Source organism: Oreochromis aureus, linkage group 15 (genome assembly GCF_013358895.1).
Source record: "Oreochromis aureus strain Israel breed Guangdong linkage group 15, ZZ_aureus, whole genome shotgun sequence".
Lineage (NCBI taxonomy): Eukaryota > Metazoa > Chordata > Actinopteri > Cichliformes > Cichlidae > Oreochromis > Oreochromis aureus.
In genome coordinates this window covers 17,064,913-17,090,752 of record NC_052956.1, presented here as the reverse complement: position 1 = coordinate 17,090,752, position 25,840 = coordinate 17,064,913, and the positions used below count along the sequence as shown (strand labels likewise).

Here is a 25,840-nt window from a genome sequence, read left to right as displayed (position 1 = left end):
GGTCATCAGAGTACAGTGAACTCATTATCGTGTTCAAGAAACTAGTTTGAGATGGTTTGAGCTTTGTGATCAGAAAATGACTACACTGTGGTCATAAAGGGGAGTCCATATCTCCCACACCATTGCACAACCAGCAAATGCCTAAACCCAGGCTTGATGGATCCATGCTTTCATATAATTTTTAGCAAATTCTGACCCTGCAATCTGAACATCACAGCGGAAATCAAGACTCATCAGACCAGGCAATGTTTTTACAATCTTCTATAGTCCAGTTGGAGAGCTTGTGTCTCTGTTTCCTGTTGAGTTACTGTTGCCTTCCTTTTAACTTGAAGCAGTTTGGCTATTCCTCTCTGATCTCTGGCATCAACAAGATATTTTTACCCAAATGCTGCTCACTGGATGTTTTTTCTCTCACATGGTTCTCAGCAAATCCTAGAGATGGTTGTGAGAGAAAATGTCAGTAAGCAGCAGTCTCTGAAATACATCTGACACCAATAACCATGCCATGTTCAGAGCCACTTAAATCACCTTTCTTCCCCATTCAATTCATCATCTTGACCATGCCTCCAAGCCTAAATGCATTCATGGTAACACTTGACTGGCCTGTTTGACATCTGCATTAACAAGCAGTTGCACAGTTGTGCCTAATGGAGTGGCTGGTGAGTGTATACTTTATCAGTAATAATAATTAAAGTACATGATAAACAGTTAATAGACCCTCTGTTCTGAACTGCAGCTCAGACTAATTATGTGATGAGACTTTTTCATTTCCTGCCTTTCAAAACTAATACAGTTATCTATTTATTTAACAGTAAACAGCTATATTAAACTGCACAGTGAGTGCAGGAGAGGGAAGAGAGAAGCGAAAATTGTAAGTCTGACAGACGGCCACTGGAGCTGCCTCGTCAGCTGATTGGCCGGATGTGTGTGTGTGTCGGTGCGAGAATTACACCTGCTGTTAGTCTAACTCACTGGTAGTCAAGGTTAAGGGGAGCAAACTGAGAGGACTGCAAACTGGTGCCAGGTCTGGATTATGGCTTTGACATGTGTGTTGTAGTGTGTGCACTGGTGTGTTTTCAAAGAAACTATTTTCCTGTCTCACAGGCCAAGGCCACAGATATTCAAGGTGCTCACTCCACAGTGTTCAGACATTTGTTAGCAATTAGCCTCGGCCACAAAACTGACGTTCAACAAAACACACGGACCCTCCCTGCCTCCCTCTCCCCCTCCCTTTGCCTTTTCATTCTGTCCTTTTCTCTGTCCCTCCCTCGTTTTTTACTTTCTTTGTTTCCCTCCCATATCTCTCTCTCTCTCTCTGCCTCCCTGCCTGCTTGCTTATATCTCTCTTACCAATCCTATGCTTTCTCTTTATCCTGCCATGCTCCAGTTGTCCCTCCCTCTCTAAAGCTACACATGGTTTCTGTCTAAGGAGCTTTAGCTTTCTCAGGCTCTGGATGGGAGAGGGATGATGCCAGAGAGCTGCAGGCAAATACACATGTGCAAAAGTTAGATGAGCTTTGATCACCTTCCTTCAGCATCGACCAACTTTTCAGAATATTTCTAATAATCCAGATATTGCATAGTTTTTTTATTTTCTAAATTTTAACAAAGATTGTTTTATTCTTCACTACTTTGGATGTGAATGAACGTCTTTTGTGCATGATTTGCTTCTTTTTTTCAAAGTTGGAGGTGCTTTTTTTTTTCTCGCTTTCTCTGGAAATTTGGTCACCACTGGAACGATGCGCATGAATGACCCATTGGTACACTGCTGACTACTTCTGCTTTTTCTTTGCACTTGATTTTGAGAAGAAAGAAAAATAGACTGCAACAAGTTGGCAATACTGCAGACGATATCTGGAGCCAGAAATCATGAAAGGTAAAGAGACTTCACCTACAACATCTTAGCATCTAGAAATGCAACTTCTTCCTATTTCACCAACTTATGAATGTGCAAAAGATCCATCTTATGAAAACATAGGTGAATTTCCCAGTGTGGAAAACACTTAGAAATGTAGTGAGAAACATTATGTCTTATGGTGAGATGCAGACAGGCACCTGCACAGGGCACTAGCAATCACATATGCTTCTCATCAGCTCTGAAACCTGGCAGTGCAGATCCTGAGAAAGTGCATGTGTTGTTGTTGGATGTGACACTTTGATCAGTCATCTTTAAATCTCTATAATGTGTATATGCGTGCACCACAGCCCTGTCTCATAAAACTTTAGATACTCTCTAGCCATGCCAATCTACCGCAGATTGACTTAATATTCCGCTTAAGATAGGGCGGGTGAAAATATACGAGTTGAATTTGAGTATTTTTACAACAGTCTATGCAAGGAAAACTGCCAACGGCTGTGAAGAAAGCAGAAGTACTTAGATAGTTTCCAGAGATACAGTATGCACAGCAGTCACATGGGGGGAGTGGATACAGAGGGAATGACTGAGCAGGAGTGAGAGGGAGAAACCAAAAAGGACTAACAGCTTGAAAATACGTGGAGATGTCCTCACATATTCATTATCATAACTGATAATTTGTTTGCTTTACTTTGAATGATCTCTTTTAACTTTCAAGGTTTATGTTTACCATATAAGAAGAGTATATTTGGTGGAAATATCAATCTCTACCTCTAACTGGTACATTGAGCTTAAATAGGGGAGAAGCTTCACATGAACCACAGGGGGACACAGCAAATTAACTCCAAGAACAGTACTCTTCTCAGCCATACAGTGCAGGAGGTCTGTTAGTGGTTTCAGTCCAGCCCAGCCAGAACAAAACATGCTGCCTCATACATTCCTCCCAGAATGGAGAGGAGGGGGAGAGTCCCAAAACAAGGAGGTGGAGGGAAAGGAAAAGCAGGCAGACAGGTGTATGGCTGGCAAAGGAAAAGGAAAGAGTGAGCAAAGTGGAGGCCTGAGAACATTTTCATGTTCTCAGTGCAATTTTTGCTGTGGAAGCTTTATATAAATTTACAGTCAAAGCATCGTGAATTTGAAGTGAAAGGAGAAGAAGGAGACTATCTGGAAGCTGTGTTGGCTTCTTGTCACTGTATTCAGAGTGCGTTTCCTCATTTGTTTTTTCTAGCTTGGATTCATAATCTAAACGTTTCTCCAGGGCATTTTCATGTTTTCACATTAGAACTAGCAGCACAAAATGTTGAATGTGATGTTGAATGTGCAACTTGATCTTTAATTAAGACCTTAGCAACATTATAAGTTCCAGCTATAACAGTGGCTGTTTGTTTTTCTCCCCTCTTCTCACCACTTTTATGTGTAAACAGAGCTTAATTCTTTCACTGCATCACAGTTTAAATACTTATATTACTGGACTCCGATGAACTATGTGGACTACATACTAACTTGTTTATGAAAAACTTTTGACAGGGTCATACTGTCTCACATTGAACACGACATGTTGTGGTACTTGCCGGAAATGTGAACTGCAGCTTAATTTTGTAATCACTTGCAACTTGTTGAGCCCCTGACTGCACAAAATACTAGATTCTTCTAGTTGTAGTTGACAGTTTAACTCACACAAACAACAAACAATGCCACAACTAAGGTAACGGCAGTGCCCGAATAGAATTTGATACTGAATTTGTCAGACTGACAGCAAAGCCTCCTGCTACTGACTGAAATGTTGCTGTCTTTCCATGCCACACCCAAAACAAAACCAAAAACTCTCATTTACCTTTGTAGTGTAATAATAATAGCATTAATTACCTTTATTTTTACATCTCTCAGTATCTCTATAAATCAGAGTTACACGCTGCTTCCAATAATTGACAAAAACTAGCATTAAAACATTCCAGAATCCACGAAATGAGCTAAAATAAGAATGCAAGAGAAAAGATGAAAATTTAAGATGAAATGATAAATTTTTTTTTTTACAAAAGCCAGTCTATAGCTACATATAGATTTTTTAGGTTGTTTAATGGTAGCTTAAAAAGTTTGTTCCACAGCATTGGGCTTAAAACTGTGAAAACATTGTCCCCCTTTGTTTTAAGCCTGGGCGGTGGAGCCTGTAACAGCAACTACAGTAACTGTAGCTCAGGTGGTAGTGCCACCTACTAACTGGAAGGTCGGTGGTTCGATCCCAGTCTGCGCGAGTGGGTGTGAATTGGTGAATGAGGCAAGTTGTGTAAAGTGCTTTAAGTGGAAAAGTCCTGTATAAGAACTGGTCATAGAGGGGTTAGGGCCATACCATTAACAGATTTAAAAGTAATCAGCAAAATCTTAAATTGCATTCTGCAGGAAATGGGAGGCCAGTGTCATTTTGCAAGGACTGGAGGCCAAAGACTATAAATGGGAAACTGCTGCATCATTTAGGGATCTGTACAGTGAGTTTCAATGGCAATGGCAGTTGAAGATAAAAACATAAAATCCCGTGTGTGTTTACAGTAGCTTAATTGAATATGTCAGTAAAAACAGCGAAATATAATAAAGCAAAAACACGACTAGTAAGTGTAGACCTTTATGAACAAGAATGTTTTGAGTCTGTTTTTAAATGTTTGCACAGATGCACAGACATATCTGATCTCAACTGAGTGATCACAGTGGTCTAATCTGGAGGAGATGAGGGTGTGAATAAGCTGTCATATTACATGGACGAACTAGTCTGACCTTAGCCATGTTTCTAATCTGTGCCAACAAGCCTGGACGAGACTTTAAACACACTAGTTGAAACTAAGATGATGATGAAAAAACACCCAGGTTATCCCAGGTAGGGAGAGATGCAGCTAATGTAGCTAATAGTTATTCTGTTAGCTTTGCAGGTAAGTTTTTGCAATCTGAGGTATACTGGATTGATTTTTATGAGTTTTAGTTGAAATCCTTACAGAGATATTATTATTTAACAGCATTTTGATCCATTACTGTTTTGTTTCTTATGCTGCTGTTGTTTTTAGTCGAGCCAAACAAAGGCATTCAAGTTTTTGTAGTACTAGTTTCTGTGGTGCAGCCTATTTTGATTTGGTACAGTTGAGCAAACACTGGTGTTAATTAGACTCCAGAACAAAAAGAATAAAAAATGAAAAATGATGTCCAAGCTGTCAACTGTACACTTTGGCTAGAAAACTTTTGGAGTAAAAAGATGAGGAAGTGATTATAAAGTTTGAGGGTGAGTAAATACAGAAAGTCTTTGAAAATACACAGTTGTTGAAGATTGTACATTTCCTTTGGCCTCGCAGTCTTACTGTAGAAAACTAACCAGGCCTTTCTTCCTTCTTCTTTTTTTTTTTTACCTCCTCAGCCTGGTTTTCCAAATCAGTTTAATCTAGAACAAACATGATCCATTTACTGGATGTTAACTGCAAAGATCTTGTGTTTTACTGCCTAACCACAATAAAAGAGTGCTCTATTGAAATGGCTTTTCTATACGTTATGGTTCACAGTTTGCAGCAACACATACCAACCATTTATATTCTTTTGCAGAAACCACGCATTCCAGTCACAGGGCACCTAAATGGCTGAGATGTCAACAAAGCTTTAGAAAGGGACTCATTTGACTTTATGAGTTGTGGTCAAGACCTCCACTCTGATCTGGAGGAGGCCCCATCTCCTAACTCTGGTTCCACTTAAGGCTTGGATTTGCAGGAGGAGGAGGTTTTACTGGTCAAAACAGCAGAATGAACCAATGAAGGATGGGAACATGAAAAACTATTATGATGTGGAGTGGGCATCTCTATTTGAACAGAAAATTGGATCATGCAGTGAGTGATGTGGGGAGGTCAGAGGGCATACAGAGCCTGTTATTTACCGAGGATAACATTTTGTACAATGCCTGTAGTGAAAGTAAAGTCCTAAGGGAGAAAAAGGGTGGGTATGGGGTTTGGAAAGTCCAGAGCCCCCTGAGATAAAACCTCAGCAAAGGAACCACAAACATGAAGTGGTGCTGATGGTTAGCTGAATCAAATACAGGCGTGGTGCTGCTTTCACAAACACCAAAAGTCAGAGAGTAAAAGATCAGAACGACATCCTGAGATCTGACTGTTAGACTGCAGGAAGTTTATATTTTCCACAACCTTTCTTCTTCCCTTAGAAGCATATCAGGGACACGGAAAAGGCTGTTCAAAACTGCTAGTGTTGATATTTTCATAGTTTTTATGGTTGTTCATTGTACATCGTCTACACATGAGGGCTTTGACAGCCACAGGCTTTACCTGTGGATGCTTGTCTGCATGACTCAGTAGTTTTTGTCTGTGGCTTTCATGGTTTGGGAAAGATTAGGGTTAATCTTAAAGCTACAGCATGAAGCAATGCCCCCAAACCAGTCCACCAAGAGGTGGATTTCAGAGTTTGGTGTGGAAGTTTAGCTGATCTCTGCTCCATCCAACACCTGTGGGATAAATGGGAATGTAGACTCCGAGACCACTTTGTGTGAACGGGACCAAGAAAAACTTTGCAAGAAGAATGGAGGCTGTTGTAGCAGCAGATGGTTTTTGGCATTTCTGGCTGTGTTTTATAATCTTTATTCCTATTGGTGTTCACACTGAGGACATGAACTATTCATTGTGCACAGAAATACCGAATGTCTCAAATGTCTCACAAAGAATGTCCATAATATAAATATATTTTGATTGTTTTGTACTTTTATTCTTATTTTTAATCTTGTTGGACACAGAGTATATAATGTATCTATTTCCATTTCTAGTCCTTGCTTTATGATTGTTTTCTGATTATGATGCATCTTTGTGTTGCATATTCTGTCCTTCACATGTTTCCTCTAAAAAAGCAGAGTTCAGTTTAAACTGCGTCAATGTTTGTTTACCTAAACCGTGTAAATCCGTTGTACATAGTAAGGTTCACACATTTTTAAACACTTTTTTTTTTTTAGCTGTTTAACAAAACATACTAAAGTCATATAATGAGTATGGGCTTTGCTTTAATTTGAAGGACTGTAAACAAATATTGTATTAACCAACATGCCTTCACAGCCATTTTTATACACAAGTGGCTCAAAAGACTTATTTTAAATACTTTGTCAATGATCCTTTGCAAATGAGGTCTTTGAAGTTTGGAGTCAGAGGACCACCAAAGAATGGGATTTCTCCTATGATGTTTTTCCAGGCCTCTAGTGCATCTCTCTTCATTTTCCATTCCTTTGTTTGTCTTTCTACCTTCAGCTTGCTCATTTAAGTGAAATCCATTCTTAATCGATTTGAGATCAGTTGATTAACGCGAGCATGGCTGCATATTTCACCTCCTATCTTTCAAAAATTCCTGGCTTGCTTTTGTTGTATTTGTTGGGTCATTACCAATCTGTGCTGTGAAGCACCATCCAGCCAACTTTGCTGCAGCCAGCTGAATCTTCCTGGTCCTGATCTTAGTTTAATCTGTCTAATGAGCGCTGTTACAGAACTGGTCTAGCTGTCTAATCCTCTAACTGTTAACTGAGGAATGTTCTGAACTATTTTCTATAGTAAAGTATCGTATTATACACTTTTTTTTTATAGAAAAATTGACATGGCTTCCTCCTGGATAAGGCTCAACCACCTTGCTTGACCATGGAAAGCATCCTATGATCATCCACGACCTTGGTCCTCTGTGGACCTCAAACTTTTTTATGCAAATAGCCACATTCATCAAATAACTTTGACCTGAATATGAAATTGTGCTATCACATGTCCAAAAATATATACACCTAACTGTATGTACATTAACAATGCTATATGCATGTAAGGTCTCTAACTCGGTTACATAGGTCACAAGCACAGTTACCATATAATCAGGGCCAGCTGCTTTCATACACCACTTACACCTGGTATATGCATGTGATCAGTATAACTTACCTGCCAGGGGGAAAATGCCCATTTATGTGAAGTATAAATGCACAGGGATCTGAAAGCAATGAGGTTTTTATGAGTGTAAAGGTAATCTGCATGTGACCACATCCTCAGGGAGAAAGGTCTAGCCAGAGATCTAACCCCTGACTGCTGCTGAGTATGCCTGGGATGTACTGGAATGAACAGGAGGATGGGGTACCTATGTACAGGTGTCCATTACCACAGCTGTTTAGCAGCATGGATGGACCTACATAATACCCCGCAGAAGGTTTTAATGTTTTGGTTGATTTATTCGATAGAAATCTGTTTTTATTTTCTTCACTTTTATCTTATTACACCTCGCAGCAGTTATCCTAAACCCTGAAGGTGTTATTCTCAATTAGTGACGAAATTTGAACCAGCTGAATCAATGTTGCAATGGTGCTTTTGAATAATCTGACCCTATCAGTGACAGGAAAGCAAAGGGTTTTTTATGTGAACTGTTTATGCAGATGCTCTGTGTTTGTTTAATTTGGAGGGAAATGCTTTCAGACCATAGGTGGTAGGTTTGTGAAGCACAGCAAACTATTAAGACTGCCTTTCCACTGAACCAAAACATACTTTTAATATGGTAGGGCTGTGTTGTGCTGCTGTCAGATCAGCTCAGTTCTGGTCTGTGTGTGTGTTGGACATGACAGCTTCCCCACTAACGAGACAGACATAAGAGGGTTTTTTTTTTCCACTGAGAGAAGCGAAAACACGACAAAAAAAAAAAAAGTGCAAGTCAAAGGAAGCAAAGGAGAGTCATACATGTAGAGCTGTTGGATATTTCTGGTTGAATACAGTTTTAGAATTTGAATTTCAACTTCCAGTAACAGACAGTGTGCTGGCATTCAAACATATTTATACCACAAAAGTCCCCAAAAATTCCAGGAATTCAGTTTTTCCACCAAGTATGTGCTTTAGTCAGGGTGGGAAGGTCTCTGAACAGGATTTATACCTCTTTTAGACAGACATGAGGGCTCTTCACCAAAACCCACATTTAAATTTATTACTACTTTTAATTTCACTGTTACAACATGAAGCCAGTTGCAAGATTTTTGAGCAATCCATGATTTCTTTATGGTTTGCCAGGAAAATGGGAGATATAATTGCACAAACTCTGTTTTTACCTTATGTTGTAAAGTTCTGAACACAAACTTCTGAAAATTGCTTGCTGTTTGCAGGGTTAAATTTAGTGTTTTGACCAACTTAGGTCAGCAGAAGAGACTGCAGAGTCCCAGTTTAGCTAGTAGTAGTTATAGTGGAAATTACAAATTTAACAAATGAGTCATGGCTGAAAGATATGGAGGGGACAAGCTGTTAGGCAACAGTGCTAACCACCATGTTACTATATAATGATTTATTTAATGATGTTTTTAATTTAACTCATTCTGGCACTTGTGGCCCTCCATACCTCACAGAAATCATGAAATATTTAATTAATTAAAATGAGAAATAATTAATTGAAATAGGGACATCAATAAATGTATCATTAATTCATTAAAATTGCCAATAAATAATTAAATGATTTAAATGAAACAAATTGAATTGAATTTAACTGATGACATGTTCAATCAATTATTTATTTATAAATATAGTTAATTCATTTTGGCACTTGTGGCCCTCCATACAGGTTTGATTTTTACTTATAATGAGTGTTAGAGAAAAAATAGCTGTAAGTGCCAAGTGTTGCAGGTATTTAGTTAAACAAGCACAGGCTGCAGATCACATCGAGCACTTCAGTAACAGCTACACGTTTGTGAAAGCTAATGACAAAGATTTTTTGCTGACCAGAGTAGCTGGCCACCAGGTGCAGATTATTATAAAAAGTCTTTCTTGCCACTGTAAGCATGGCCTCAGTCCATAATAACCTGAAGTTCTTTCTCTCACTCTTTCCCCTTTCTACTCCCTCCCCTTTCCTCTGCCTCCACCCATCTTATGTCAGCCTCAGTGTTTTGTGACTCGTCCACCCAGACCTGACCTCAGCCATTTCGGCACTGGCTCACATAAACATTTACCTCATTGCTGCTTTTGCAAGTGTATACTTTCTTCTATCAAAACTTCACTAACATTGTTCTCCAAATAGATCCCATGGTTTAATTTCATTTGACCTAACCTAACATATATTTTCCCTAATTTCATCCAAGCCTAGAATCTTTGTTTGTTTTCTCATTTGTGCCATGTGTAACCAGAACCCAGTCATCTGAGGGCGACTGTGTGTGTCTGCATTACACACACATTTCTTTTCTTTCAACAAAAGTTGCACTAAAACCGTCTCTCTAGTTAAAAAAAATTAATGTCTTACAGTCCACCATTGGTTTAGTTCTCCTGTCGTTTTTCTTTTGTCCTATTTTTTCTCACTAGCGGAGGCCAGACCTCGCCTCATGTTGAGATGATGTTGTGGCTAACCACAGAGATTGATCCACAGCAGAAATTCCACAACATGTTTTTGCAACACAGAAACATTTAAGGCAGTTTTCACTTATATAACAATGCACAAAAGAGACCAAAGTTATGTTGCACAGTGGAAATCTCAGACCAAACAACTCTTACACCTGCTCATTAGCATGTGGCAAACCTTTCACTAAATGCTGCAACCTCTGACTCTTTTTTCCACAGCTGTATTGCACAAAGGAGTAGTCCCTTAAAAACACTGTTTTTCATAGCTCTAAACATTCATTACATAGTCTAAATATATGTCCATATCCTCGTCAAAATGTCACAAAAGAAATACAAGAAATGCTAAGTTGCTGCTGAATAATTTTGTCTGTGACCTGTGTAAGGAAACATTCAGGGACTAATAAGTCACTAACAAAACAGTCAAAGTAATCATTTCCTGTCACATTCCAAAAACAATCCATAGAGATGTTTTTCACTCTATGGATTCCACACGAAGACAGTTAGGATGGAGGTGCGACAAACACAGCTAACATTTAACCAGGAGACTCTTGCTGCAGATGGCTGCCTCTCTCTGAGCCTGGTTCTGCCGGAGGTTTCTTCCTGTTAAAAGGGAGTTTTTCCTTCCCACTGTCGCCAAAGTGCTTGCTCATAGGGGATCATATGATTCTTGGGTTTTTCTCTGTATGTATTATTGTAGGGTCTACATTACAATATAAAGCACCTTGAGATGACTGTTGTTGTGATTTGGCGCTACATAAAAATTTTTTATTTGAATTGAGACTGGAATTGGTCTCATGTTTGGGAGCACTTTTAGGTTCCACTTACACATTCATTTTACATTACACTTCTGATATTTTTTAAGCATAAAAGTTGGTTTAAAATATCTTTTATGATGTTAAACACAATTGGAAAATCTTATTTGGGCTCTGATTGTTCAGGCCTAAAAACAGCTTTTATGAACTACCTATATATTCCTTTTCTATAGACGCCAAGGCACAGATGGTTTATAGGAAATGCTATTTTAGAGATACAAACCATCTTGAGTGGACGAATGACCTTGTTAAAGAATGTACAATATAAATATTAGATCTGAGTAATAGCAACCTAGAAAGAAAATCAGCTGAGCAGCCAGTGAAGAAGCCAGAAGATGAAGTCCACCTGCATACATGGATGTATATAATTAGCCATGTCAGTTGGTATGCAGTTAGCTCATGCTCAAGCCACTTATCCCTCAATTTACTTGCAAAAGGGCAAAAGCAACAATCCATTTTAGACTCTACAGCAAAACGTTTGATAAACATACACTATCTGTCCAAGAAACATTACTGGAAAGTCAAATACTTTTAGATGCAAATGAAAAAATATTAAATATAATATGTCAGCAGTCCCACAACCCAGTGTGGCACACTGGATGAATTCTCCAAAGTATCCAAGCTCGTCAGCAACTTGTCAGCTCTTATGTTATTTATTTTATTTTATTTTATTTTAATAGTGTACGGTTTTGATTTCCGGCTCCTTTTCTTCAGAAACAGTTTCCCCTGTGGTCAGCATGAGTGATTGCTAAACTTCCAGCTCCACACCCACAGTGTCCCAGGTGCAGTTGTATGCCGCACATTTAATAATGTGCGATAAAGCCCCAGCACTTACTTACAGCTATGAAAACATGAAGTCAAATGCATCTGGGGATTTTTAAGTAATCTAGCTTCATTTGGTTTGTTAGCCACTCTGCGGTCATATCAAGTCGTGCTTACTCCAGCCTTTTCCATGACTGTGTGTGATGACAAATTTCTCAGACTCACAAAAAACACAACACTCCCACCAGAGTTTTTCATGCTTCGCACCACCGCGGGACTGGTTTGTCCTGAGTGAGCAACAATTCAGAGAAAACATCTAAAAAGAACAAAAACATGCATTTTTTGGGACAGCAGCTTCATGCTGTGCGCGCTCGGTACAATGCACACTTCAAGGGAAATAGGGAGGCAGCTGGTTTGTGTGATTTATGAGAGGAGTAATAAAACTTGTTTGTGGCTCCAGAGGAGCTGAATTTCACTCAGCTTCATTTTTTAAATGTCTGCTTTTTGTCTCTCTTTGACAGACAACTATGGTGGATATGAGAACCAGCTTTTCAAAGGTAATGATCAAACTCTTTTGTTGTCCTTGGTGAAGAGCCATGGATGTGAACCAGTTCATTATGCACGACTCTCAATTTGCCATCACTTGTATTCACATTCTGTAGACACAAATTTAACATTGAACAGACGCAGGTTTAATTTTCTCCTGAGAAATCAAGTTAACTGGTCTCAGAGAAAAGCAAATAAGCCATGTGCTGTATTCATGTTACTTCTTTCTGACTTGTAAAAGCAGTGATATTGACATCCAGATCATAACTACAAGTAGGATTTTTTAAAAGCTCCTGGTAAGAAGCCTCGGAGAAACCTCAGTTTTATTGGACAGCACGCATACAAGCTGTCAGGACCCAGTCAGTTAATTTAAGGGTCCCTTGCTATACTGTTTTACCTGCTGGGTTTCTCCACAAATCATGCTGGATATCTTTGGAATAAAAATGGTCTTCCTGCCTATACTGGACGTTATGTGGCTCCGCTGATATAAACCACATTCACACTGAGTGCAAATAGTGGCCTCAAGCAAACTTCTTGGCCGATGTAATTACATCCATAGCCTGAGAGATTTATCATAAGAATAAGAAGAAACCATATGATTACAGCTCTGTTTAATAACAAGTGTCTGGAAGCTAGCTGGATCAACGTTGACAATTCAGATGTGAAAACTTATCCATCACCTTTCAACCCTTATGTGCTTCTTTTACGGCCCTTCTATTACATGGGATGAAGATTTAAAGAATTGAAAATGCCATAATGATGAATAAAACTTGTTTTTATTTCAAAAACACCATCTTTTCAACTTCTTTTGTTTGCATTTTCTTTGTTCTTCAGAGGAGGACTTCACTGGAGAGGAGGAGGAAATGCCTTCATTTAGAGGTAAGGGCCACATGAACAAATCTAACAAGGAAAAACAGCATCATCATAGGATGGGCTTTTTTTTTTCTTCCCCCAGCAGTGACTTGTGTACAAATTGTAGGTTTGGTGAGTTTGTTATGTTAAAAAGCTCCAGTCCAGTAATACAGTTTTAAAATATGCCTAACATCAGTCCAATCAATCCATTATTTGTAGTTGAAATCATACCAGTTAAGTTACAATTAACTGAAGCATTTTAGCAAAATAAATGTTATTCTTAGAGAATAAAATACCAGATGTGAACAATTTTCAATTTTTATATCAGTTTGAGCTTTGGGACACCCTGACGAGAATGATTCACTATATAATTCAATTCAATTCAATTTTATTTATATAGCGCCAAATCACAACAAAAGTCGCCTCAAGGCGCTTTATATTGTACAGTAGATACCACAATAATAAATACAGAGAAAAACCCAACAATCATATGACCCCCTATGAGCAAGCACTTTGGCAACAGTGGGAAGGAAAAACTCCCTTTTAACAGGAAGAAACCTCCGGCAGAACCAGGCTCAGGGAGGGGCGGGGCCATCTGCTGCGACCGGTTGGGGTGAAAGAAGGAAAACAGGATGAAAGACATGCTGTGGAAGAGAGACAGAGACTAATAACAGATATGATTCGATGCAGAGAGCTCTATTAACACATAGTGAGTGAGAAAGGTGACTGGAAAGGAGAAACTCAATGCATCATGGGAATCCCCGGCAGCCTACGTCTATTGCAGCATAACTAAGGGAGGATTCAGGGTCACCTGGTCCAGCCCTAACTATATGCTTTAGCAAAAAGGAAAGTTTTAAGCCCAATCTTGAAAGTAGAGATAGTGTCTGTCTCCCGAATCCAAACTGGAAGTTGGTTCCACAGAAGAGGGGCCTGAAAACTGAAGGCTCTGCCTCCCATTCTACTTTTAAATACTCTAGGAACAGCAAGTAGGCCTGCAGAGCGAGAGCGAAGTGCTCTAATAGGGTGATATGGTACTACAAGGTCATTAAGATAAGATGGGGCCTGATTATTTAAGACCTTGTATGTGAGGAGCAGGATTTTGAATTCAATTCTGGATTTAACAGGAAGCCAATGAAGGGAAGCCAAAACAGGAGAAATATGTTCTCTCTTTCTAGTCCCTGTCAGTACTCTTGCTGCAGCATTTTGGATTAGCTGAAGACTTTTCAGGGAGTTTTTAGGACATCCTGATAATAAAGAATTACAGTAGTCCAGCCTGGAAGTAATAAATGCATGAACTAGTTTTTCAGCATCACTCTGAGACAGGATATTTCTAATTTTAGAGATGTTGCGCAAATGGAAGAAAGCAGTCTTACATATTTGTTTAATATGTGCATTGAAGGACATGTCCTGGTCAAAAATGACTCCAAGGTTCCTCACAGCATTACTGGAGGCCAAGGTAATGCCATCCAGAGTAAGAATCTGCTTAGATACCATGTTTCTAAGATTTTCAGGGCCGAGTACAATAACCTCAGTTTTATCTGAATTAAGAAGCAGAAAGTTAGCGGCCATCCAGGTCTTTATGTCTTTAAGACATTCCTGCAGTTTAACTAATTGGTGTGTGTTACCTGGCTTCATGAATACATAGAGCTGCGTGTCATCTGCATAGCAGTGAAAATTTATGCTATGTCTTCTAATGATGCTGCCTAAGGGAAGCATGTATAATGTAAATAGAATTGGTCCTAGCACTGAACCCTGAACTCCATAATTGACCTTAGTGGGTGAAGAGGACTCTCCATTTACTTGAACAAATTGGAGTCTATTAGATAGATATGATACAAACCACTGCAGTGCAGTACCTGTAATACCTACAGCATGTTCTAATCGCTCTATATGGTATATATACTGACTCAATAGATCAGTTGCATCAGTCGAGTCAATAAATGGCAGAATATTGACAAAAAACCCTCTAAAGTAGCACATTCAGAGATGAGCTGAACATCGATAGACCATAGAGGCTGAAGAGCACATTTGTTTCTCAGGAGTTGATTGAAAATTAAAAACAAAATTAATGGAGTTACATTTTTCATATATATATTAATATAAACACAACTGGAATAGTTGTGTGTCTCTCATATTAACTCTAAGATGATACTAAATAAGTCAGTTTGGTGTTCGTGACTTATTCCTGTTGCCCCCAAGCGGGAGAAAATAAATACAATTAAAAGATTTATATGTCAAAACATGACAGTCCCTGCAGCCGAATCTGGTCTGTCCCACTAAGAAATTTGGAGATGATATCTTGGACCAGAGTATTAGCTGTAGATATTTTAAATACTATACATATCAGTTCAACATGTACCTCCAGTATCTTGTGGCTCAGGTCATGGTCAGTAGACCACACCGTACCATTTCTCTGCCCTAACGATGTGGTTTCTATGTTTTTGCTAGTATTGGTTTTTTTGTTGTTGTTTTTTTAAATTTAACTAAAGAATCTGGATACTTCTTTTATGAGCGGTTAAGTTTACAGTAGATACAACTAAATGATCAGATCAGATAATCAATTTTGTTTTTCCTTTGCTAATTTACTCACTTTGTTGACTTTGTTCGTATGATTTGATCTCCAGGTCGTAGTCGAGGTGGCTGCGTGCGCTGCCAGCAGAGCCATTCTCTTCAGCTGGCTGTCAAAATCCTCTACGGATTTGTTGCCTTCCTAATCATAACTGTTGCAGTGCTGGCTTCACTTGGTGAGCTCAACTTGACTTTTGATTTGCTCTAAATGAAAACACAGAGGTCTTCCTCATGCAGAGATTGGTTGGACGCAGTCAGCCGTGTGATTTGATTAATAAAAACATACTCTATGCATTAAAATGAGTGAAAAGCACATCAGATTTCTCTACATACATTTTAGTTGCCTGAATAGTTCACTCCCCAAACTCCCATAGATCAAGTGAATGTGTTCCTGGATTCTGTTGCCCATGTTTTACCTGACAGTTACTCAGCACCAGCAGGTGCTTTTTACATCAGCATCACTTTTTATTGGGCTTGAAAGCCATAAATCTTTATGGTTTACAATTGTTCAGGGACGTCAGAGGACAGAGTGAGGCAAGAACTGATTCAAAATCCCTCAACACACAGAAGGTTGCATTCAGATACACATCCTAATAAAGCCCAGTTTTGAATTAGGCGTGCCACAAAATGCGTGTGGGCATTTTGTGTAATTTTTCATTTGCAAATGTGCTGGAAACCTGGACGGAGTGTGCATGTTCATCATCTGCCATCAGCAAGTGGTTTCAGCGAACATTTGGTTGTCAGGAGTAACCACATTTTAAGTAGGGGATTTTTGAGCCCTTTATGCTTAATTTCCTTCCTTTTAGACCATTTCTGCATCTATTAATAATGTTTTTTTTTATTGTGTGTAAAGAAAAGCACACAAATCAGACACCATTCATTTTCAATGTAGGATTTAAACCACAGTTAGTTAATAGTTTTAGCAGAATATCAGTTGGAAATATGCCTATAATTTTTCTTTAGTTTTCTCCCTTTATATTTACAAAAATACTATTTTACTTAAGCAAAACTGTTCCCCCATAAACTGTTCCAAACTCTAAAAAGAGGAAACCTCAAGTATTTCTCTTGTCTCTAATTCATACAGAACTACACTGAAAATCAAATGCATATTTTACCATTTGTTTTTTTCCATTATACAGGACAATTAGCTAGGACTAATTTGACAGCTGATACTGTTGCATCAGGTTCTCAAATCACAAAAAGAGTAAAAAACAAGCTTTTTCATTTCTAATGTTTTATGTCACAGGACATACTAAAAAATATCACTTTTTCCTTTAAAACTTGATCATCAGCAAGTTTAACCACCTCTTTAAGGACAGTTTGGGAAGTTTGCTGTATATCTTAACACAATGTTGCAATTTTCCCAGGACTGAATGTCCAAGCAAATTCACCCAAAGTTTAGACTGTGCAAGTTTAGCCAGAAAGATTGCAAAAGACCCAAGAGCTACATCTCAGACTCTACATCCCTCATTTAGTATGTTACATGTTAAAGTTAATGACAACGCAATTAGAAAAAGACTGAACACGTATGGCTTGTTTGCAAGGGTTGCCAGGAGTCTTGCCAGGAGAAATCGAATTCTTTCTAAAAAGAGCACAACAGCATGGCTTAGGTTTGCAAAATACATTTGAATAAAAACACTGACACTGTGTCAACTTCCAGTACAGCTGCGCAGCACCAAAGTACTAAAACTTTAATACCATTAGAAGAAGTCATGCACTTGGCCGCAAATCCCATCTGTGAATATGCACAAGAAGAGAAACAGTAACCTTTGATATTCGATTCCCTGCTGAACATCTGTTTTTTAACAACAGTTTTTTTCCGCACAAAATATGGACTGAAGTAACACAGTTTTACCCCTTTATGGAAAAAATATTTTGGGGAATGAAATTTTGAAACATATGCCACCAGATGCATATACCCCCCTGCCTCCCCCCTCCAAAAAAAAAAAAAGATTTACTCATTCACATTCATACATTTAAAATATATTCTGTTGCTTCAATGAATAGAAGAAGCCATGTTCAACTGCACTGTTACATTAGCTAGTATGTGCACATGTGGAAGCATTTATATATGCAAACAAACTATGGAGCGGCCTCTAATAAACCCCCGGGTCAAAGCTTAGGATGTTGAAAAAGCTAACTGTTGCTAAACTGCTGTTAGTCACTTGGGAAATATGTTGAGGGATTATAACCTGAACAGCTGGATAAACCATCATTCATAATTAGTGTTTTGGCCAACGAAAACTTTAGGTGTTTTGTTGTCAGGGCTTAAATTACAACTTCCTGTTTTTACTCCTTTAAGTATCTCTTATTTCCTGTTAACACCAAGTTACTGCTGTTGTTAACTATTTCCTCCTTACATGATTAAATCTAATGATTTCATTCCCCATTTACCCCAGAGCACTCGGATCGCTCACTATTATTGTTCCTTCACTTATATATAAGTTATATATATTTAAGTAAAACTGTTTAAAATACTTTGAACTATTTATGTGTAATTCTGTGTACTCAGTGTTCAGGAAGGTGGACAGCCTCTCTGAAGAGGAATCTGCTTACTACAAAAAGATCACAAAGGTCCAGCAAGGAATAGAGGGTAAAGTAACTTTTTTTTAAATACTCACTTTGATCTGAAGAACTATGAGAAAAATATCAAGGATTTTTTTTTCACAGCTTGTTCTTGCACATTTGTTGAATTGAACTGTTTTACTTACATTCCTACCAACTTCTGGGATTTTATATATTCCTAAAAAAGCTTTAATTGCATTTCAGTATGTAAGTAAGTATGACAGGAGTTGACTGTCTGTTATGACATGGATCAGCACATTTTTAACATATTTAAATTCAGGAAGGTTTACCTTACAAGCTTCAGCTGATTGTTTAGCTGTCTGATACATTAGTTTTCTTCTTCTGTTCACTCAGTTACACATTAAGAATTTGGTTGTGTGGTCAGCTGTCAAATACAGTAATTTAGAGCAGCTATCAACCCTGCTTTTTTTTTCTCTGATATTCACGTCCTTTTTTAACTTCCCGTCCCAGATGTGAGGGCCACATCTAACTGTTCAGGCTGCCTGGATGCAACTCTGTACAGTGAGGAGATCAGTAAGCTGAAGAAAGAGTTTGAAGACATTCAGAGAATGATATTGGCACAGGAGCAGGTATGGTGGCCCTCAAAAAAAGTTCAAATAATAAAAGGGGACCAGTAGTTTAAAGCCCAAAGAAAATTTACCACCATTGTTCTTCTCCAGCACCTGGACCAAGCCTCCCAGACCCAGGCCACGCTAAAGGATACAAGTAACCGGCTGACACGTGACATCCAAAACCACCTTATGTCGATCAAAGTTCTCAATCAGTCACTGGAAAGGTACCTGGATCGGGTGGAGGGCTGGAAGGACGTGGTTGAAGAAACTCAGGAGAAGATAAAAACACTGCTGGAGGATTCGTTTGACATCAAAGCTACAGCGCATCAAGTTAACACAACAGTGGCACACAGGTGAATGAAAAGCTGAGAACGGACTAGATCATACACTTAATGGAGTATGCTCTGTGTTCAGATTTATGAATCGAGGAAAGCATTTTGCAACACCAGTAACCTTAAACTATACAGCATCCACAGCCTGCCGGACTATTTTACTTTTTCCTTAACTCTACATGTATTCACCTTTAAGGGTGATGCTCATTTATAACTCCGTGTTTTCATGCTTGCACTCTACTAGAGTAGGTTTGCACAATTCACAGTTCATAATAATCCCGATTTAGGTTTTATTGAGCCTTGGTGCAGTTCTCAATACCTCCAAAGTTCTTGTTGGTTGCCCCGATAAACAAAATATTAGAACATCAGGTGTGTGTCTGAGATCACTGTATTAGGGATATTTGCCCTTATTATCAACACTGCTGTGATCCCTCTACCTGTTAGTACACAGTGGATAGATGCCCTGCAGAGAAAAGCAGATGAGGACACGTATGTCCTCCATAAACTGACCAGTGACTGGCAGAACTACAGCCGGGTTCTGAGTGCTATCAAGTCCAACACCAGCAGCACAATGCAAACCATCCGCCTCCTACAGAACAACATCGTAGTAGATCACCAAAGGATGGCCATATCCACTGAGCTCTACTATGATCTCACTCACCAGGTTAGTGCATTTGTAAGCTTGATTGTTCTTAGATATTCATAAACAGACTGTGTTAAATAAAAAATCATTCATAAATGAAGAGATATGGTTGTTTACATGGCCATAAATCAATTAGGAGGAACAGTTATCGGGATTTAAATTGATTCTAAGTTCCCTTGTCCTTTGGAGAATCAAATGGTCAATTTGCAGCTGGACAGTCTAATCTCTTGTAAATCAGTAAATCAAGCAATTTGGGGACGTGTGAGGATAGGATCCAGATTGTTTGGGTGTTTTCTGCAGGTGATGAACTTACAGATGCAGCTAGACAACGTGTCAACATTCACGGATGAACACGAGGAGAACATGCATGACCTTCACTACCATTCAAGGTAACATTCAAAACACTCAATATCCTTACACTGACTTACTCGTGTTAAGGCTTAATATACCATCAACTCCCTGATTTTTACATTAGTCTGACTTATGTGAAAGTTAAATAGTGAAACAAGTCTGTGGGTGGAGTGATGTTTACATATCATGAAATTGTGTATATATATATATATATATATATATATATATATATATATATATATATATATATATTAGTATATACACACAGAGACATATCATTCCAGTCAGTAAAAACTTCTGTCCTCTTTAGGTACTATGAGAACCGGACGGGTGAGCGGTTCTCTGCCTTGGATGGTCGCTTGAACTCTATTGAAATGGAGATTGTCTCAATCTCCTCCAGCATCAATGCTACTGTGAGCCATGTCCAAAGCATGTACAAGTACATCAACACCGAGAGTTCGTCATGCCAGACTCGCCTGGGCAGACACACCGATGAACTGCAGGTTGCAAAAAACACAACAACTATATTCTAGTTTTTGAAGTTATTTCTGGAGACCAAACGTTTTTCCGAAACCCTGAAACATATTGCAGTTTCTGTCTGGGTTGTACTAGTTGTCCAGTACTAACAGCTTTCAGATTTAAAGTCAGCAAGTGAAAATTCTTAAAGTACACACAAAAGACTCCCAGTAGCAAAACGCTTGTTGACCAGTGCAATTTGCATGATCACTTAGGCTAGTTAGTTGGCTTTAAGGTTAGTTAAGCTGATTTTTGATTTGCCATGTAAACTTCAAATATTTTAGCCCTTCTATTGTTAAATTTCAACTGCTTCTCATTATCTATGTGCCCCCTCCTCTCTTTTTTTGTGCAGAACTTGAACAACACAGTCTTGCTACTGCTGCACTTAGCTGACACTCTAAGGCAGCAGAACTTGTTGCTGAATGTCCGACTGGACATGGACGTCAGGAATTTGTCTATGGTGATGGAGGAGATGAAACTAGTGGATGTTCACCATACACAGCTAATACAGAACTTCACTATACTTAAAGGTGGATGTTGCTGTGAATAAACCACAAGAATAGCAAAGAATGCTTTGTTTTCATTTGATTTTTCCTTTTACATTTACAACACCATCTGTTGTCAACAGGCGCTCCTGGACCCCCAGGACCCAAAGGGAACCGTGGTGAAAGTGGCCCAAAAGGACCCATTGGGTTGACTGGCAGCAAAGGTGACCGAGGTCCTACAGGAAATCGTGGACCTGCTGGACCTAAAGGTTCTCTTGGTCCCAAAGGAGTACCTGGTGAAAGAGGTCCTAGTGGCAGTAGAGGGGCACAAGGTAGCAAAGGAGATAAGGGGTCCATGGGTCCACCAGGCCCAAAAGGTGAGAGGGGCCAGAAAGGTGATATGGGTCCCCCTGGTAAAGATGGTCTCCCAGGACCTCCAGGGTCTCCAGGGATCCAGGGCCAGGCCGGAATACCTGGCATTACCGGGCCAATAGGACCCAAGGGAAAACAGGGGCCAGTAGGGCCGCATGGACCACCAGGAGCCTCTGGACCTCCAGGCTTGCCGTGCAGCCATGACTGAATCAACAACCCCAGACAAGGGACTGTGGCGCCTGCTGCTGGTTCCAAGAGACAGTAGAAAGAAACACGGAGTCAGATGTAATTTGTCTCGTACGAAGAAGTTGAAGGGGTCATGGTCCAATGCCCAATTACCAATTTCTATGAAACTGAGGAGGACAATGAAGAACTTAATGAACAAGTGCATCAAATCAAATTTAACATGGGGGAGTTAAAAAGGGTTTTCCTGATCCTTTGCTGAACTAAAAAGAAAGGCCTAAAACTACGACAGAACTGCTATTACAAACTGAACTGTTGGTGAGAAGTCAAAATGACCAAGCCTAAAAGCTGACAGTGTTTGGAAAGACTTTTTGGAAGTGGTCTTCATATGACTGATGGGGTCTCTTACAGTGGAAATTATACAACAATAACAAATTACTTTACGGGACAAAATAAAAAGCTAGATCACAAAATCAGTAGGAATATAAAAAAAAAGAAAAACATCCATTACTGAATATGAAGTCTTGCCTGTTTAATGTAGCAGAAGCAAAGAATGTGTTTGAGGTTGTTGTCAAGCCGCTAAAACCCCTTGGGGCATAATAAATGGAAGGGTTGTTAACCACAGATTTGGACTTAAGTAGTGGTGTTTTCCATCCAGACTAGCCAAAGGTTTACATCGTCATTCACTACTCTACGGAAAAATATCCACTTGTTCTGACATTATGTACACATTGCTGACATAACCTTGCCAATGGGGGGCACTGTTATTAAAGTGTCACAATTAAAACCAAAATCAGTTTTCATTGGAGGTTCAGAGCGGGTACTCTGAGAACTTTTTTTCTTTTAGTGGGTTCAAAGGTGATGAATTGTTTTGTTGTGGGTTTATTTTTCATGTGAATGTCTCTTACATGCAGTGATTAGTTTTTTTGTGGTAAAGTTGAAAATAGTAAAAATGAAATCTAAAAACAACTGCTGCTGACATTAGAGATCATAATTTTTTATAATTCTTAGTGTAAGATAGGAAGCTTGATATCACTCCTATGTCTTGGCATGGAGCTTAAAGTGGTGATAAATCTAGTTAAGCATAAAGACTGGGGACATGGAGGAAGGCTAGCTCATGTCTTTGCGAGATACAATATGGAAAAAAACAGATTCAGATGTATTTTTTGATCTTTGGAGATTAAATTAGTACTATTTTCCACTAGTAATCCATTCAGCTTGACTCAACTCGATTCACTATTCTAGTGTCAGTCATTTTAAATATCACCTCAATGTAGATGGGGTTGTGATAGCGATGCGGCCGAAAGTCCAGTGACTTGATTTGTATCTGCCACAAGCCCAACACACCAATGGAGGACGTTGAGGTGATGGTATACCTGCTTCTCTGTCTACGGCTTTTTGTCCTTTCTGTGATGGAGTGACTCTCATGACTTATCAAATCACACCATTGGCCAATCAGTGGCATGCAGTCTGTTGATGTCACATTTTCAGATCGACTCAGCTTGCTAGGAACGTTGGCCGAGCAGGTAAGCACCTAGTACCAGGTACTACCACCTAATGGAAAGCCCTTAATAACCAAGTCAAGTAGAGTTGAGCCGAACTGAGTTGTTAGTAGTGCGAAAGAAGCACAAGTGCATAACCTCGTATATCCTGACAGTGAGAGAGCTTTATTTTTCTCACATCTAGAAAGAAAGCAAATAAGCTCATTTCACATTATGCGCTACTAATATTTTAAGACGTATGATGCCTGACAGGTCACAGAATTCAAGAAGTTTATGTAAATTTATCAAGTATTAAAAATAAAAACACCAAAATTAGGGATATTTTTTCTTTACACTTTGATAATAGATGTTATGGTTTTTTAATGGGGTTTGGGTCTTAAGAAACACAAATAATCACTGATATGTCAAAGTGAAAGTTTAACAAAACGAATATCATAAAATGTCTGTAAATCTGGATGATGTAATGAAATGCGACTGGCTTGCATTGAACTTCAATAAATACTTATTGTAGAGTTTGTACCGTGTCAGTATCCTGTTGAACTTCCAAAGATTATATAATGATGTAAAGAAGGGAGACTGTTTTCGTCCCTACATCAAAACACATTCACAACCCTTCCCCATTAGATTTTTAAGCCTGATTCAATTGTATGTATATAGCCTGGTATTTGAACATGAGTATCTATTATCTAAAACACAGATAATTTATAAAGTTAAAGTCTATAGTGCAATTAGTGCAGTGCAAAGCTGATCACAAATAAGTCGACAACAAAAAATACTTTTGGAATGTTAAATATCACCTATTTTATACAACTACAAAGCACTGTAAATCAGACTGTTAGATGTGACTATTATCAACAATCTGCACTGATATCTGAGAAAGGCTTGTGCAGCTGTGGATGAAACCAGATGAAAACCTCCCTGCAGAAGACTGTGGCTGCCCTGATCTCCTGCTGAATGATATTTTCACAGCCTTGCCCTCTTTTTCCCTGTGCTGGAACATCACATCCCTTGTGGGATGTTAAAGCAACCTGACCTCCAACAAAAACTTCCTTCAGAAAGCCACCAAAAATCCCTTATTCCTTCAGTCTCTTGAGAAGTTATAAGCATAAAGCGTTTCCTTCCTATAAAGCTGAAGCAAAAGTGTAATTTTCTGTCATTTTAAAATAATTTAGAAATCCTTCATCGTAATTCAAACCATTTCTTGTCTTTCTATTTTGTAGTTGGGAAGCCCTAAAGCAGACATGTCTAAATTCTTCCCATATGTAGAGCCATAAATCATTAGCAGTGATGCTAAACTGATGGACGGGAAATTTGCAGGGCAGAGTATTGCAGATATCACCACAACCAGCTATTAACAGAGAGGCAATTGTGCAACTATGCTACATTTTTATTTGTTTTAAATACTTTACATACACATCCCTCATTGTGCTTTTTTATTTAAATAATTATCATTTAATTATAGCTTCTTCACAATGTTCTGATCTTACTACCACACACCCTTGATGTCAGTTGCAGGATCATCAAGTGTTTGGACACACTCTGTATCCAATGGCAGGAATTATTTGCTAATTTCAGCTTGCACTGTGCACCACACGCTAACTTGGAAGGTATATTTGAGAACCTTAAACCTAAAACTTGCAGAGGTCACTGGAGGGGGGGATTTTAATTACAGTTTTTTTTTTTTTTTTTTTTTTTACATATTATGAAGGCTCAGCATCTCTAACCCCAGACTCCTGTCAGCATAACACATAGCCAAAAGAGCAACAAATATTCATCATGTTTACCAGTGAAAATGCTCTACTGTTGTCTTTTTGGTGCCCAAGTAAAGCTAACTGATTTTTTTCCTACTTATAGTTTATCTAGTAGATGTAGAAAAGTTTTGATTGACTTGAAAGTTGTATATATTTTTTTCAGATTACAACACTCAGTGACGCTGTAACATAAATAAGGAGCTGCCTGCTATGAGAAAATTTTCAGAGCAAGGCATGTTGTGCTTACTGACCAGTAAATCAACCCACCAGATTTGTTTTCTGGAACTTCAGAGTGAATTAAACTTCACTTTACAGAGTAAAAGCTCCAACTTCAAAATTTTCCTGAAAATCATTAATGGGGGGATGTAACACCTCTTCCCTCCCTCCACACCACAACTGACTGGTGATAAAGAAGGTTCAGTAGTTGTAATGGGCTGTATGTGGGCAGCAGTTTATTACCAAAAACCCACAGGACCAATGTGTTCTGCTGATTCTGATGTGATGTCATGCCTGTGATGTAGAAAAAAAAGCCCTGAACATCTGTAATTCACATTATAGGGTTAGAGTTAGTTGTCTTTGCAGCCCTCTTTGCCCTCCCATTTCTCAGGTGATATATTACAGCCATAAGTAATCTTTAATGGCCATGTTTAATTTAAATGTGATTATCTTTTTATTAAGATTGGCACCTCAAGCAGTGAAACTATTTACCTCTGTAAGTATAAAAGCTTTATAAATTAGATAACTTACTTTTCCATCTTCACTTGTCTCTTTAAGACAAAATTCTCCATTAAGAAGTCTGTTTGGGGGGTGGGGCGGGTCTTTTAG

The 25,840-nt window shown here is 38.8% G+C and overlaps 1 protein-coding gene across 1 annotated transcript; it reads left to right on the top strand.

The window, feature by feature from the left end:
- The first annotated feature begins 1,355 nt into the window (after positions 1–1,355).
- On the top strand, positions 1,356–23,780 carry scara3 (scavenger receptor class A, member 3). The gene is made up of 12 exons (XM_031728355.2): positions 1,356–1,876; positions 12,299–12,334; positions 13,158–13,202; positions 15,800–15,919; positions 18,256–18,336; positions 18,780–18,898; positions 18,989–19,233; positions 19,657–19,876; positions 20,156–20,244; positions 20,517–20,709; positions 21,075–21,252; positions 21,351–23,780. The coding sequence occupies exons 1-12, from the start codon at positions 1,870–1,872 to the stop codon at positions 21,785–21,787; spliced, it is 1,770 nt and encodes a 589-aa protein (XP_031584215.1). The 5' UTR covers positions 1,356–1,869; the 3' UTR covers positions 21,788–23,780.
- Positions 23,781–25,840: the final 2,060 nt, after the last annotated feature.